Raw genomic sequence first — 17,708 nt, 5'->3', positions numbered from 1 at the left:
GGCGTCAACAGACCGCAAAGAGCGAACGGTCAATTTAAATAGCCAGCCCCTTTTTCTGGACGAGCGAGCGCATATAGCGTCCGGCTCTGAATCAGGCCCTGAGTTGGAGAACCACTGAAAATGAACACCCAAAGCTTTTTTACATGTGTGTTCATTCTGGTAGTTTTATGTGTAAAACAGTAGCAGAACATACAGCATTACAGGCTCATCAGTGCTTTAAATAATGCAGTTAGCACAGACAATGTATTATTCATAGTTCAGCTGACTATTCAGTGAATAGAATGCAGGACAGAACACATGCGGGATATGTCACACCTCCTGTGAATGTATAGTATTTAGTAGGTATATGTGAGTATATAGCCTTAATCATCAACTAACAAATTCCTTAGCTTGTTCTCCCCACCTTATTATTAGATGGCATATAAATAAGCCCAGGAAACAGCTTTGGGTATCCAAAGAATAACAAATATAGGTATGAACTGGAGCAGGAGAGAAAAAGGAAGAACCGGTATTTGTCTCCATATATATGATTGATAATGCATTCACTACTGTACAATGACATGGATATTATTAGTCCCCTGAGAGTTCTGTGTCACGCCTGGCTCTGGAGAATCTCCTGCTAGTTGAAAGCTGAGGTCCGGGGCGGAATCGGAGGCGATGGGCCGGGATGTATGATCTCCTCATCCACCAATATCGGATGTTGGCGAGACCTGGCCAAAGGTGCAGAGTCTAACCTGCCAGGATGTGTTCACCAGTGACCCCTCCAAGCGGGATATGGGTTTAGCTGCACCCAGCAGGCAGGTCGTGGTCCTTTGGTCAGGTATCCGATATTCGTGGGAATAGAGACAAACACAACCGATGGCCCGAGTGATATACTTCAGAAAGAAGCACTAGCAAAGTATCTGTGTTGGAGAGTGATTCTGAGTATACAGCCAAGAGAATATAAAGTCAGGTCCATAAATATTGGGACATGACAGAATTTTCATATTTTGGCCTCTATTCACTACCACAATGGCTTTGAAATGAAACAAACAAGATGTGTTTTAACTGCAGACTTTCAGATTTAATTTGAGGGTAATTACATCCAAATCAGGTGAACGGTGTAGGAATTACAACGGTTTCTATATGTGCCTCCCACTTTTTAAGGGGCCAAAAGTAATGGGACAAACTAAACAATCCTAAATCTAACTTTCACTTTTTAATACTTTGTTGCAAATCCTTTGCAGGCAATTACAGCCTGAAGTCTGGAACGCATAGATATCACCAGATGCTGGGTTTCATCCCTGGTGATGCTCTGCCAGGCCTCTACTGCAAATGTCTTCAGTTCCTGCTTGTTCTTGGGGCATTTTCCCTTCAGTTTTGTCTTCATCAAGTGAAATTCATGCTCAATCGGATTCAGGTCAGGGGATTGACTTGGCCATTGCATAACATTCCACTTTTTAGCCTTAAAAAACTCTTTGGTTGCTTTTGCAGTATGCTTCGGGTCATTGTCCATCTGCACTGTGAAGCGCCGTCCAATGAGTTCTGAAGCATTTGACTGAATATGAGCTTATAATATTGCCCGAAACACTTCAGAATTCATTCTGCTGCTTTTGTCAGCAATCAAATCATCAATAAATACAAGGGAACCAGTTCCATTAGCAGCCATACATGCCCACGCCATGACACTACCACCACCATGCTTCACTGATGAGGTGGTATGTTTTGGATCATGAGCAGTTCCTTTCCTTCTCTTCTCTTCCCATCACTCTGGTACAAGTTGATCTTTGTCTCATCTGTCAATAGGATGTTGTTCCAGAACTGTAATGGCTTTTTTAGATGTTATTTGGCAAACTCTAATCTGGTCTTCCTGTTTTTGTGGCTCACCAATGGTTTACATCTTGTGGTGAACCCTCTATATTCACTCTTGTGAAGTCTTCTCTTGATTGTTGACTTTGACACATATACACCTACCTCCTGGAGAGTGTTCTTGATTTGGCCAACTGTTGTGAAGGGGTTTTTCTTCACCAGGGAAATAATTCTTCTGTCATCCACCACAGTTGTCTTCCGGGTCTTTTGGTGTTGCTGAGCTCTCCGGTGCGTTCTTTCTTTTTAAGAATGTTCCAAATAGTTGATTTGGCCACACCTAATGTTTTTGCTATCTCTCTGATGGGTTTGTTTTGATTTTTCAGCCTAATGATGGCTTGCTTCACTGATAGTGACAGCTCTTTGGATCTCATATTGAGAGTTGACAGCAACTGATTCCAAATGCAAATGTCACACCTAGAATCAACTCCAGACCTTTTACCTGCTTAATTGATAATGAAATAACGAGGGAATAGCCCACACCTGTCCATGAAATAGTTTTTGCGTTGATAGTCCCATTACTTTTGGCCCCTTAAAAAGTGGGAGGCACATATTGAAACTGTTGTAATTCCTACACCGTTCACCCGATTTGGATGTAATTACCCTCAAATTAAATCTGAAAGTCTGCAGTTAAAGCACATCTTGTTTTTTTCATTTCAAAGCCATTGTGGTGGTGAATAGAGGCCAAAATATGAAAATTCTGTCAATGTCCCAATATTTATGGACCTGACTGTATGCAATAGTTGCAATACTGCACAAGGAGATGACACTTATGGATGCTCGAAGGCAAGTGTTCCTGACACACTGCTGCACCCAGAGATGACATTGGTGGTTGCATGCAGGCAAGGTGTTCCTGACACACTGCTGCACCCGGAGATGACATTGGTGGTTGCATGCAGGCAAGGTGTTTCTGACGCACTGCTGCACCCGGAGATGAAATTGGTGGTTGCATGCAGGCAAGGTGTTTCTGACGCACTGCTGCACCCGGAGATGACATTGGTGAATGCACGCAGACAAGGTGTTTCTGACTCACTGCTGCACAAGGAGATGGCAATGGTGATTGCACGCAGGCAAGGTGTATCTGACGCACTGCTGCACACGGAGATGGCACTGGTGATTGCATGCAGGCAAGGTGTTTCTGACGCACTGCTGCACACGAAGATGGCACTGGTGATTGCACACAGGCAAGGTGTTTCTGAGGCACTGCTGCACAAGGATATGGCACTGGTGATTGCACGCAGGCAAGGTGTTTCTGACGCACTGCTGCACACGGAGATGGCACTGGTAATTGCACGCAGGCAATGTGTATCTGACGCACTGCTGCACAAGGAGATGGCACTGGTGATTGCATGCAGGCAAGGTGTTTCTGACGCACTGCTGCACAAGGAGATGGCACTGGTGATTGCACGCAGGCAAGGTGTTTCTGACGCACTGCTGCACCCGGAGATGGCACTGGTGATTGCACGCAGGCAATGTGTATCTGAAGCACTGCTGCACCCGGAGATGACATTGGTGATTGCACGCAGGCAATGTGTATCTGAAGCACTGCTGCACAAGGAGATGGCACTGGTGATTGCACGCAGGCAAGGTGTTTCTGACGCACTGCTGCACCCGGAGATGACATTGGTGATTGCACGCAGGCAGGGTGTTTCTGACGCACTGCTGCACACGGAGATGGCACTGGTGATTGCACACAGGCAATGTGTATCTGACGCACTGCTGCACAAGTAGATGGCACTGGTGATTGCACGCAGGCAAGGTGTTTCTGACGCACTGCTGCACACGAAGATGGCACTGGTGATTGCATGCAGGCAATGTGTATCTGACGCACTGCTGCACACGGAGATGGCACTGGTGATTGCACGCAGGCAAGGTGTTTCTGACGCACTGCTGCACACGGAGATGGCACTGAAGAAGCTCAAGGATATAAGAACAAGGGAACCTGGAATGAAGTGACGACAAGTAGACACGAGAAGTAACAACATTGGACAGGCAACTTCTTGTTGCCCAGAGCCAGGTTAAATACCCTAAGGTAGCAATCCATTGGAAGGCACGTCAGCTGACAACAACCATACTACCATTGGATGGAGGGTCAGTCAGGTGATACAGACTGTCATGGCTGTGTCCATGATGGAAACCATGGAAACCAAATAACGGAGCAGCCACTGACGATAATGCACCTTAAGGTGCATACACACACAATGATTTTTTGAACGACTTAACTATAACGACGTCGTTATCGTTCAATTGTTTTAAAAAATCGTTGTATTTTTTTGCCTAAACGATGAACGATTATCCTTCATGCGCGTTCACGTTTGTAGTTTGTAGTTCATCGTCCATTCTGACTGAACAACTTAATGATTTTCATTAAGGGAAACTTACAAAAATCGTTTGCAGCTCAAAAAAATCGTTCATTACATTTTGTAAATGAACAATTTTAGTAAACGATTTTCGTTCATTTTTCCCTTGAAAAAATGAACGAAAATCGTTTATTAAAATCGTTCATTTACTAAATCGTTGTGTGTGTATGCAGCTTTAGGAATAATTCTCAGCGCGTCACCAGCTGCCACACCAGACGTCTGACCGCACAAGAAATCAGGGGAAGTCGGTGCAGCGGTGAGTAATGGCCGATCCTAGGCCGAAACTTGACATTCTGCTTTTATATGGTCACTGAAGGACTGGTTTTATACAGGTCACAAAAATCCAAGGCGACATCTAACATCCATAATCATTTACAGCAGTCGTGCATTATCCCTTACACAGATTTTCCTAATGAACTCTGAAGTGATTACATCACAACTCACAGATTATAAGTGATGACATCACAATTCACTGGTAATACAGAACTAACATCACTTGTTCTGTACTAACGGAATCAGTATGTATGACCGCCGGCCGCATCGTTCAAATCCCGAAGCCGGCAGACTGGCAGCAGTGAAGATCCCGACAGGGGATTTAGGTAAGTAAAACTAACCATGTCCCCCCCCTAACCCTCCCTTAGGGGTGCCTAAATCTAACCTCCCCCCTAGTGCCTAACCCCCCCTTCCCCTAGCCTAGCCCTAACCCTCCTGGGGGGGGGGTAACCTAACCCTAAGTCCCCCCCGGGAGCCCCTCACCTAAACCCTCCCCCCCCACGGCTGTCCGCACCCGCCGCCCGGCTTACCTTCATATGGTATGCCGTGCGTTGGGCTACCGGCGTAGGGATAATGATAGGCGCCGGGATTTCGACCCCTGCCGGGATCAGACAGTCGGGAAGCTAGCAGTCGGCATTTCGACCGTCGGCTTCCTGACTGCATCCTGTAGTAACATCAGATGCATGGTTTCTCCACTAGCATGAAGCCCCTCTGTAGGAATGTCTTGATCTATGTGAATGTCAACATGTCATGTTAATATCAGTGATAGTGCTTGGTTGTGGACAGGCATTTTCCATGTAAAATTAACTTTGTCATGCTTATGTACATTAAATATTTGTTATGTATATATTTATGAACTCACCATGTCCTGGGGAGAACACATCATCCACGGCATTCAGACATAACACTGGTATCTCAATGGATTTCACCCTGTGGCAAGGACTAGCATCTGTATAATAGTGATCGTTTGTTGGATAACCAAACATCACTGATGTAAACCTTGTGTCAAACTCTCGAATGGACTTAGCCTGAAATTCAAATATCAATCAGGAAATTCAAATCGGGTCACAATCATCAAGGCCAATGTGACCATATTACACAGCACTCAGTCAGGGGTGCCGAGAGGTTGGGGGAGCAGGTACTAATTAACCAAGCTTGTTGGAGGAGCCTGGCGGAGGCCTGGGTCAGTCGCTGAGGGGGACATTGCACCCCTTTTCAGCGCTGCTGAGGGTGTTAGCCACCTAACACATCAACTGGTGTTTTACTTCTGAACTGGGATGACTGTCTAATGTAAATAGCAGTGGAGGACTCCCCCCAGCAACCTGTACGGCTGTGTCAGCTGACTGAGCAGTGAAGTAAGTGTGACAGGTGAGTGTGTTTGGTGTTGTGGATCCGGGGAAAGTGTTGGAACCAAGCACTGAGGAGGATCCCCCCACCCAGTTTGTGTGACTGGCACGCGCTGACCGGGGGGCCCGGGTGTGTGTGTGTGTATTTGGTCCTCTCATCCTATTTGGTAATAATGCTCTGCTTAAATACTGTACCCATAATAGTATAACTACATCAGGTGCTTACCAAGGAGAAACAAATTCCTCCCTTTGCAGCGAGCTTCGCACCTAGTATTTTTATAAACATTTCAGAGGGCCACGCCTCCGAGATTTGGCCACACCCTCTGGTACCCAGGCCCTTGTGAGTGTACGATGGCCCTGCACACAGTAAGAGCTATTTAGGAATGTTGTATTGAGGTGCAAATTTGGATCTAACCACAGTAATCAACAAAACAGATTAAAAAGGTAATTGCTGATTGGTTGCTATCGTTATTTACTTAGTTTAACACACAGTGATTTGAAACACTGTACTGAAACCAATCCAAACTACTAGCACTAACCTACAGAACAAAACTTGGATAAACCTATAATGTGTGACACATCCTCAGAAAATGTGACCCAACTGGTGACGCAAGCCACGGAGTCCAAGGATTTATTATATCTTTGTACACTATCATTGGCAAGAGACAACTTTTCAGCTGTGCCTATTTTATTAATCCTACTTGAAATATCCTGCCATTGACAATCTACATGTATATTAACATTATGTTCTGGGAGCTTGCTATCCAGTATAAGTGTTGCTGCAGTATTCTCCTTGGCTTCAACGCTGCTTAGTAAAAAACATAAACTATTTTGTGATTATTATTAGTTCTGCAAAAAATAACAGGTGCAGACTCTTGGCAAACAACGATATGCAAACAAAATCACAATCAAGGACTATAACATGACTAAAAATACGAACTAACGGTGGATGCCTGATGACAAAGCCTAAAGGTGCCCACACACACAGCGACATTTTACACGATTTGGCCGATTTCGACGAATCGTGACGACGAATCGGGTAAAAAAAGTACAAATCGTGAGTTTATACTCACGAGCACGATGCCGATGCGCGTCCCCGCTCGTCGTACATCATATCTTCTGATCTGTCGTGCTGCAGGGCAGATTAGCCAATCTGGGATACAATGCACTGGCTGCAAGATAGATCTTTAGTCAGATTGGACATTTTTAACTCCAAGTCGTGATCACGACGGCAAGGGAGCTCCCGTGAAAGTTCATGAGGAAATTGGCCATAAAATCGTATCGTGAGGACATCGGTATGTGTGTGGGCACCTTAACCCTAACATTTACATTTTCACAATGTTGACATGTCATATGTCAACATTCTGTCCATGTTGACATTTTCCAGGTGTCAACATTAATGATGTTGGCATTTTAACCATGTTGACATCATAACTGTCAGCTTACTAACTGCATACCTTGCTTACTAACAGGCCCCTGCTACTAACTATGCCTCCATCCTAAACGCTACTGCACACCTTCAGCCAGATGATTCTATACTTCTGTGAAAACAGGCATTGTCTATAGCACTACAAACATACAAGACCAATAATTTCACTGCAAGAGCCATTTGTTCAGATGGATGTTTTCTTGTCTTCACTGTAAAATACATAGGAAACGTTCTGCGCCTCCACACACTAGCAGAGCCTGGAACGCTGCAGATAGAGTTCACTGGGTTCCCTTAGGTGTCAGTTCAAAAGAGCTGCTACAGTTCTTCCTTGTCTAGTCAGGCATGTGGTGTTATCTTGCCATACATGAATGTACCTGCCACAACTATTATATGTAAGAATGGACTGTATAACTCTACTGCATTCACATATGATATACATACCTTCATGACATAATCAATGTCAAATTGTTTTTCCAGTATATTGCGGTGCCTAGGAAAAAACAGATACATTGATTTCAATATGGAGTAAACCTGGTGAGGTGGACTATAAGCGTCTCAGAATGTACCTCCTTCTACCTGTAATTCTATTCCTCTGAGTAGCTGCCATTCTGAATGGGTACACTGCATGCATGTTCTTATTGCTGACCCTGCCATACTGTACATTTAGTACATGAAAGAAAACATTATTGTTCGTCTCTGAAATTCCACTTGTAATGGGTCAGGTGAAGATGTGCATATTGCGTTTGTAGTTATGCCCATACAGATGTGTTCTCATACCCTATTGCTGCAGTCACATCATCCCTTCTCACCAGGACAGATTCCGTGTGACTCAGCAAAAGGATGCAAAAAACCGTTACACCTGATTGCACTGATTAGTTTGATATGTGACACTTGTATATCTATGTGCGACTGAGTCTGAAGCTGTATACAAAGTGGTACGATGCAGCGGCTGCGGGTTTTTTCCATACAAAGGTCTGTTGTACTTCATATACAGAATCAGTCGCACACTGATATACCAGTGTCTCCTATCAAATTAATCAGTGCAGTCTTGTGAAGCGGTTTATAGCATCCGCTTGTGACTAAGGTGCATTGTCGGACGAAAAAGACTCTTGGTGCAAGCCAAGGTGCACGGTACCTGGCGGCTCCCTAATGCCCCATATTGAGGCTAGGTGTATGAGGACACATCTGTATTATGAAAACACAACATAACAAAGAGTGCCCTGGGCTCACATAAAGTTCTGTAGGTCTAGTACATGACAAATGTTTTATCCAAAATAAACTCCTACATTGTAAAAACAAATCTTGAAATAAAACCATCTTATTTGATAGAGAACAGGCCCTAATTGGCAAAAAAGTAATTACACTAAATAAAGCAACTGAGGCTTACCTCATAATTGATGCTTGTAGGCAAGTTGTTAAATAGTAATTAAAGAGTATCCAATTAAGAGTTTTTTCAAGGACAACTGCAGATTCAAAGACTTCCCAACCAGCGGAGAACACAGCTGCACCTAAAAGTGGTGTCTGACGCCCAGTTTTACCCAGGTAGTTCAGTAACAGCATTCTATAAATAAGTGTGTAAAAGTGCTGATTAGTCATATAAAGTTAGCAGAAAACGGTGGTTGGCAAAATTAATTAGAATAGCAATCAGCAGATAAAGGAGAGTGATTACTCATCAGGAACAAAGACAAATGATTCATGCAGCACAGTTACCACCACCACTAAAATGCAGACAATGCCAACCAGGTTGATTTTGGTCTCTGTATTGTGTGTGTGTATGTATAAGGTATAAGAGATTTTATATATATATATATATATATATACACACATACAGTGTATGTATAATATATATATAAATATATATGGACACACACAAATCCTGAAGTGCCAAAAGTCATGGGATAGCAATACGTAAAGGTAATGGTAGGCGGCATCACCATACTGTGATGTCTTGAAAATGCCCAGACATGCAACAGTTTTAATCTGACATCTTGTGAATCAGTTTGATCACCAGCTAGGCTGCTTATTACACCCTGACAAAAGCTTTCTGAAGCAGAAACGCGTTGGTGGATTTGTGAAGGGGTGACCATCCAGACTAGGACACAGCAGGTAGATTCTTGGTCCCAGGAGGTATCCTGTTCAAAGCTATACTAAACACTTGATGGTGTTTGTATACACCTGGTCTTTTGGTACGCTGAATCACAATTGTTTTGTTTTAAAATTAGGAAATTTGTCTTATATAATAAACTGTATTACACTATTTGCGACCCGTCTTTGTTCCGCTTTCTTATCATTTGAGGAACAAGAGGTATAAACGCTGGTGAGAGAAGAGGATAAAGTGGCATATTCCTTTAGGCTAACTGTCTGAACATTAAGAAGTTATTTTCATTCATCTACCCACCCGGTTTTGGGAACTTGGAAGGATTCTTCCACATCTAAAGTACAATTTTTTTCCATTTCCAGTCCATGTGACAGTGGACATTAAGACTTAATCTTACTAAGACTGTGACCCCCATCTAAGGTGGTGCTCAGGGTTTTCTTTTGTTATTTATTTTGCTTATTGCAAGGCACCGTGAATTATCGGAGTTCAAATGGCGCATGATAGTGGGTGCCCAATGGATGGGACATTCCATTTCCGAAGTTGTGCGGACATCCAATATTCCTCGATCTACTGTGTCACGTGTGTACCGGGAATACCACATCCAAGGCATTACCACCCACAGTGGACAGCGCAGTGGCTGACCACAGGCGATTAATGATCGTGACCAGTGGTGTCTGGCCAGAATTGTCCGTGGTAACAGACAAGCGACACTGGCTGAATCACATTTACAATTAATGCAGGAGGTACCAGAAGCATATCCAGTAGGTCAGTGCAGCGTTCTTTCGCTTCCATGAGATATGGGAGCAGAAGACCCACCAGAGTTAACACTATGACATCGGATATAGCAGCTCACCTGGGCTCGTTATGTCGCTATTTGGAACCTGGAGGACTGCCAATATGTCGCATGGTCCGATGAGTCACAGTTCCAGTTGTTTCGGGCTGATGGTAGGGTTTGGGGGAGACCATGGAACCCAGTTGTTAACAAGCAGGCTGGTGGTGGTTCCATAATGGTGTGGGGTGTGTTCACCTGGCATGGGTTGGGTCCGCTGGTCCACCTGAACATGTCACTGACCGGTAACCGGTATGTTTCATTGCTTGATGGCCATTTGCAGAGCGCCGGACCTAGAGAAAGAGCACTCGACGCGCGCGTCTGAAAAGGGGGCGTGGTCACGAGTAGAAGGGGCGTGTCTTTAAGACGTGCCCTCTTTTCATCATTCTTGGGGGCGTGCCCGGCACTTACGGACATACCGGGCGGCCCCAAGCTCTCCTGTGTCAGTGAATAGATGCCGGGCGCATGTGCCCGGCATTCAGTCACCGGCGGTGACCCCTGCACAGCTATTTCTCCCACCCGTGGGACACTGCGGCCGCAGGTGAGGACAGGGCGTGGCACCCTGCTAAAACAGCCAAGCGGGGACGCTATATATATATATATATATCTCAAAACAAAAATCAGGGAGAGCACCATCATGAACCAGATAAAACAATATTTATTCCACATCAATGAGAACACTCACATTGTAAAAGAGTAAGCAAGCATAACAACAAGACTCCGGTAATCACCACACTGCTGTAGACCGTGTGCTCCGGCTGAGCGTCACGGCTGTATGCGAGTTCCGGCCCTTCTCCTTCGCGCTGGATGGGAATACAGGTAGCGTCACTCCAACCTCAAACGAGTTTCGTCACACAATTGGACTTCGTCAGTGGGCACACTGACGAAGTCTAATTGTGAGACTAAATGCTTTTGGGAGTTGGAGTGACGCTACCTGACGCAAACCAGGCAACTATAAATGCCTAGGCTGCATAACGTGCAGTTCATTAGAATTGGGAGATACGTTTGTCCATCCTCATTCTAAAAATGAGTTACCCCCTTACCTGTTCCAGCAAGTACATCATATACTACATCAGGTGCCCCTGTGGCTTACTCTATATAGGTAAAACCACCCGCCAGTTTAAAGAGCGTATGGCTTTGCATCAACCGGCCATACGTGCAGCAATTGATGGAAAAGAATCGGAGCAACCGGTAGCCAGACATTTTCGTGACTACAGGCACGGATTATCAACCATCAAGTATAAGATGATAGATCATGAACCCGTACAGCGCAGAGGCGGAGATCGTAAATAAAGCCCTTTTACAAAGAGATGCAAGATGGATACATTGATTAAATACCGTGCATCCACACGGTCTGAATGAGATGCTTTCCCTATCATGCTACCTCTGACTGCCATTTTTCAGTTTCAATACAGTCACTGTACCCTATAGTCCTCAACAGCTTCTGCATTCTATAGTCTTAAATTATTTGACCTCGTTAGATCTCCTTCTTTTAAGGTTACTATTCTATATTCGCAGCTAACATGGCATTTTGCCAACAATTATACATTCATTCATTATAGAATAGGATCCAGTTTAGTTCAGGTTTAGCGCTGCATTATATGAAGTATTAGGCATTGTTGTCAGTATTTGACTGCCTGTTTCAGATACTTGAGCGCTACATTTTAATAGATATGTATGTCTTTTTTTATCAGTGTATACATGTAACCATGGTGATGGGTCACGTGAGGTGGTGAGACCCGGTTGGCTGCGGAGTAGCAGGCGCTGAGGCGCAGCCTGATGATGTCATCAAGACTCCACGGGTCCATGATGGTGAAGGTTATGCACATTTAGGTGTTCTTCTATAAAGGTATGCAAGTTTCTGTTTATTCTTTGTCTTGATGAATGAGCTGAGACTCTGCAACGTTGATCATTTAGCGCTTATTCCGGCGTGTTCATTTATTACATTGTATACAGTCGTGAGTGCCGTCCATCTGTGGGTGTTATTATTGAAATTAATAGGAGAGGCATCGGGCAGAGTTGTGTTGCTGTACACAGGAGTGCCAAACTGGATATAGGATAGATAGGTAGGTAGATAGGTAGGTAGACAGATAGATAGATATGTGTGTGTGTCTCCATACAGCTTGTACGGGTTAAAACAAACAAAATTATGCTTTAATATTGACAGCATGCAGCACTAGAAAATAAGAAACAACCTAGCCAGCATTCAGGGTACTTTTTCACTTCTTCAGCCCTAACTATAAAGGGTAGCTGGTCTGCATTACAATATGCCATAATTAGCTGATTTTTTATTGGACCTTCAATATTCTATCACTGCATTTTCCACACAGCTGTTATTTTTAAATGTTATATTTTTACTGTGCTTAAGAGGTTCTGTAGCTGAGGACACATGGGAACACTAGAGCAGGTTTAGTTAAAGTGTCCCAAATCTGTCTGATAACAATAAAGCATATGTCTGCCCTTAATGAGCTACATAAAACCTGTATAATTATGTACCAGGCCAAAGGCAAGCACAGAGGGGCATTACATGTGCCTGGAATTCCCCCTCTAGAGTACTGGATGTGCTGAATTAATTATGTGATACAATCTATACCTTTGCACGGATTCATTTAAAAGTATGCATGTATGTATGTATAAATCTTTGCTACATATACTCTATACCAGGGGTAGCCAACCTCGGTCCTCGAGAGTTACAAAGAGTTCACGTTTTCCAGACCACTTAGCTGGTGCCCAGGTGTATTCATTACTCACTGAAACATTTGAAAAGATCCACATTTGGAGCTAATTAGTTCACTGGTGATTCTGTGAGGAGACCTGGAAAACATGCACTGTTGGTAACTCTCGAGGACCAGGGTTGGCTACCCCTGCTCTATACAAGATCAATAGTAAATTAATATTTTGGTAATGTACAAAAGTGGAATCCACCTGTACAAATCATGTGCTTACTCCTGCAGGCAATATTACACTACAGAGAGAATGTGAGAGTTGTGATTTGCTGGCATTCAAAAGGCCTCTGGTTATTTTGTTATTTATTTTTAATGTTGTTTTTCTATGAACTTTAATTAGCTGCCAATAAAGTTCTTTTAATGCCGATGATACGTGACCATCATGCTACTATAGTTATGGCTAAATGAGCGTATGATATTTACACAGCTATAAAATCTTAAATGTACAATAGGTATAGAGAGGCAAGCGGAGATCCCTTAATTTGCTCATAGCCTTGTTATAGGAAAAATATTTAGCACAGTGTATACTTTCATGTGTACTGTAGGCAATTGGTTAAAGCAGAATCTCCAAAACTATGTTGTTTTTGTTTTAACTATGTTTTTAATGCTGTGTGAATACATGCATGCATATGAAGAATACATGGCCTCGTCTAAGGAAGGGAAGAGAAGGTGGGGGGAGGGTGGATGATGGCTCATCAACTTTCACGTTAAAGGATATGCTATTACTGTCTTTTTTGTTCGTGTTTGTGTGTATGCCCTAATTCAGCCACCATAGATTTGAGGTCTGCCTTGTATAGACAATAGACAACTCATGTTTATATAGTAAAGTATTGCCCAGAATTTGCACTTTATGATGGTCAAAGGTAAATACTGTGCGTTGTTTGTCTGACACTAAGATGCTCTCTGTATTGCAGATGTAGATAGAATGGTCTCCCTATTGTATAACATTCACCAGAATGCTCTCTCTATCTATATAACAGTAACTAGAATGCTCTCTGTATTGAATATAATTATCTAGAACATTCTCTGTATTCATATATCTGTCATTAGAATGCTCTCTGTATTTAATAGCAGTCACTTAAATGTTCTCTTTCATATCTTGGTCTATAGAATGCTGTATATTGGTCAGTAAAATGTGGTCTATTGCAAATTAGTCATTAGAATGCTCTCTGTATAGCATAGAGATCACTCAAATGTTCTATTTTTTTTAATAGAGCTTACTACATGCATTCTGTTTTATATTTCGGTCACTAGAATGCTCTGATTGTTGTTTATCAGCCACGGGAATGCTTTCTGTATTGTATAAAGGACAATAGAAAAAAAGTTGCACTGTTGTACAGAGCTCAACGGAATGCTCTCTACATTTTATGTGCTGGTAGGTTGCTAGATAACTCTTTGTATTCTTTATGTAATATATACTGGTTTTGAAATGTTCTGTGTGTTATATTGAGATATCTAGAATGCTCTCTGTATTGTCTAGAGGTGACTGGTATGTATTTATATATTGGGCACTATTATTGTCTGTATTGTTTATTGGTCAATTGTGCAGGTCACCAGAATGCTCTGTTTATAGTGTATAGTTCACCAGAATGTCGTTTATATTTTGTGTATTTGTATTCTATAGTAAAATTGTGTAGTTTGATTTCTGTGTTATATATTGGTTACTAAAATTCTTTTCATATTACATAATGGCCACTAGGATAATCTCTGTGTTTATCTATGTCGGTCACTAGAATGCTCTCTGTATTGTATATTAACAAGAAAGATCACTGTGTTAATCTTTAGTGGTCACTGTAATGCTGTATGGGGGGGAATTAATTAAAAGTGATGTTGAATAGCCGCGAGAGGGAGCTTCCGAAGCCATTCAATTCAACGCGGGGTTTGGGTGGGATAAGGATTTCTTCTCGCACCCCCCTGGGGATTTGAGGAGAAATCCAACAAAAGTGCCGGCCGCACAGCTGTTTTCTTGCTTAGCGTGGCGCTAACAGCCGAGCGCCCGGCACTTTAGTCAGTTACCCAGTTTAAGTCGCGAGAACCGGCATTCTCCGACATAACAGAAGATGAATTGAATCGCTCCGGGAGCTCCCTCCCGGCGCTATTCAATTTGCGTTGAATTGAATACCACCCAATTAATTGTATATTTGTCTTTTTAAGCTCCCTATCGCACATCAGTCACTAAAATGTCTATATGTCTGTATACAGTAGCTTAAGTGCATATTGTTCAATGTGTTTTCCAGTAAAATAATGAAAATACAATGTAATCGATCTTACCCTCCCATGGAAACACCAGCTGCGGTAAGTGGAGCTTCTGGGTACATGTTATGCACATGATGAATGACTGTCTCTAAGTCCTCTGTGTTAGCAGCACAATATGTCCTGGGTGTCTATGAGAAGAAGCCAAACAAGAAGACACTATGATAAGCTTCATACAGCTGCCATGAAAGGTCATAGTAATGTACAAATATGTGATTATTTTCCAGGGAATAAATTAAGTCAAAATCTTTACAGGTTTTACCCCAAAATACATTATATCCAATAATCTATTTTAATGGTGTTCTTACAATGTCATTTTCAAGGTTTCAGAAAGTGTATACTTCAAAAGAAACACATTTTATTTATTAAAAAAGAACATTATCCATTCTGTAAAACAGAGAAACAGATAACATACACAGCGGGTAAAATAAGTATTGAACACATGAACATTTTTCTCAGTAAATATATTTGTAATGGGGCTATTGTAATGAAATTTTCACCAAATGTCAGCAACCACCCATGCAATCCGCACATGCAAAGAAATCAAACCATAGATGTCCATAAATTAAGTTATGTGTAGTAATGTGAAATGACACAGGGAAAAAGTACTGAACCAGCTTACTAAAATGTATTTAATACTTTGTACAAAAGCCTTTGTTGGTAATGACAGCTTCAAGACACCTCTTGTATGGAGAAACTAGTCGCATGCATTGCTCAGGTGTGATTTTGGCCTATTCTTCCATACAAACCTTGAAGGTTCTGTGGGCCTCTTCTATGAACTCTGATCTTTAGTTCTTTACATAAATTTTCAATTGGATTCAAGGCAGGTGATTGGTTGGGCCATTCTAGCAGCTTTATTTTCTTTCCCTGAAACCAATTGAAAGTATCCTTGGCTGTGTGCTTGGGATCATTGTCTTGCTGAAATGTCCACCCTCATTTCATCTTCACCATCCTGGTTGATGGCAGCAGATTTTTATCAAGAATGTCTCGGTACATTTTTCCATTCATCCTTCCTTCAATAATATGAAGTATGCCAGTACCGTATGCTGAAAAATAGCCCCACACCATGATGTTCCCACCTCCAAACTTCACTGTTGGCATGGAGTTTTTGAGGTTATGTGCAGTGCCATTTCTCCTCCAAACATGGTGTGTATTATGGCATCCAATGAGTTAAATTTTGGTCTCATCTGACCAGACTATGGCCCTCATTCAGACCCACTCGCGAGCGGCTGTCCGCTCGCAAGTGGGTCGCTGGTCCCCACTGCGCATGCGCACGACTGAGGGAGCTCCGTCGTGCGCATGCGCGAGACCCGACGAGCGAAGGACTCTCCTTCGCTCGGAGTGTCTCATCAAAGGGGGCGTGCTGTCGATGGTGACTGACAGCACGCCCCCTTTGGTGGGCGTGCCTGCCAGACGTAGGCGTTCCCAAGGGAACGCCTACCGTCTGAAGCCGGCCCCACTGACATCACTAGTGATGTCAGTGGGAGTGATTTTGGCTCTGATAGAGCCAAAATCACTCCTGGCCTTGCGGTTGAAAAACCCAACCGCAGGCTTTTGCTCACAGACCATCGAGACCATCATCCTGCACGCTCGTATATGCTGTGGGTGGTGACCCACAGCTATACGAGCGTCCAGGAGGACGCTCCATATTAATGGAGGTGGGCCCTGATTCAGAGCGAGCGCTCTGGTCAGAGCGTCCGGCTCTGAATCAGGGCCTATATTCTCCCAGTATTTCACAGGCTTGTCCAAATGTTGTGCAGCAAACTTTAAATGAGCTTCAACATGCTTTTTCTTCACCAATGAAGTCTTGTGTGGTGAGTGTGCATACAGGCCATGGCGGTTGAGTGCATTACTTATTGTTTTCATTAAAACAATTGTACCTGCTAATTCCAGGTCTTTCTGAAGCTCTCCACAAGTGATCCTTGGCTCTTGGTCAACTCTTACGATAATTATTTTAACTCCTCTGTCAGAAATCTTGCGAGAAGCACCTGGTCGTGCCCAGTTTATGGTGAAATTATGTTTTTTCCACTTCCGGATTATGGCCCCAACAGTGCTCACTGGGACATTCTGAAGTTTAGAAATCCTTCTGTAACCAATTCCATCAGTATGTTTTGCAACAATAAGGTTGCGAAGGTCTTGAGAGAGCTCTTTGCTTTTACCCATCATGAGATGTTTCCTGTGTGACACCTTGGTAATGAGCCACCTTTTCATAGGCCATCAGTTGGGACTGAACCAGTTTATATTAATTTGCACTGACAAGGGCCAGGATAGCTTTCTAATTACTGATTTTAACTGGTGTCTTGGCTTTCCATGCCTTTTTGCACCTCCCTTTCTTCATGTGTTCAATACTTTTTCTTTTTCCCTGTGTCATATCACATTATTACACATAATTTATGGATTTGTACTATGTAAGGCGCTACGGAACACTTGTGTCGCCATATAAATAAAGGATAATAATAATAATGGACATTTATGGTTTTATTTCTTTGCATGTGTGGATTGCATGGGTTGTTGCTGACATTTGGTGAACATTTCATTACAATAGCCCC

The 17,708-nt window shown here is 43.0% G+C and overlaps 1 protein-coding gene across 1 annotated transcript in view; it reads right to left on the bottom strand.

Moving 5' to 3' along the window:
• The window catches only part of ABHD3 (abhydrolase domain containing 3, phospholipase), a 78,269-nt gene that overhangs the window by 5,772 nt on the left and 54,789 nt on the right, over positions 1-17,708 (bottom strand). Inside the window, exons 5-8 of the mRNA XM_088469796.1 lie at positions 15,178-15,290; positions 8,641-8,814; positions 7,695-7,743; positions 5,341-5,506 (exon numbers count right to left, since the gene is read on the bottom strand). Of these exons, the coding sequence (XP_088325922.1) occupies positions 5,341-5,506; positions 7,695-7,743; positions 8,641-8,814; positions 15,178-15,290 (502 nt within the window). The remainder of the gene's footprint in view (positions 1-5,340; positions 5,507-7,694; positions 7,744-8,640; positions 8,815-15,177; positions 15,291-17,708) is intronic.

Source organism: Taudactylus pleione, unplaced genomic scaffold, assembly GCF_031769625.1.
Source record: "Taudactylus pleione unplaced genomic scaffold, aTauple2 ptg000093l, whole genome shotgun sequence".
Taxonomy (NCBI): domain Eukaryota; kingdom Metazoa; phylum Chordata; class Amphibia; order Anura; family Myobatrachidae; genus Taudactylus; species Taudactylus pleione.
This window is presented reverse-complemented; position numbering and strand designations above follow the sequence as displayed.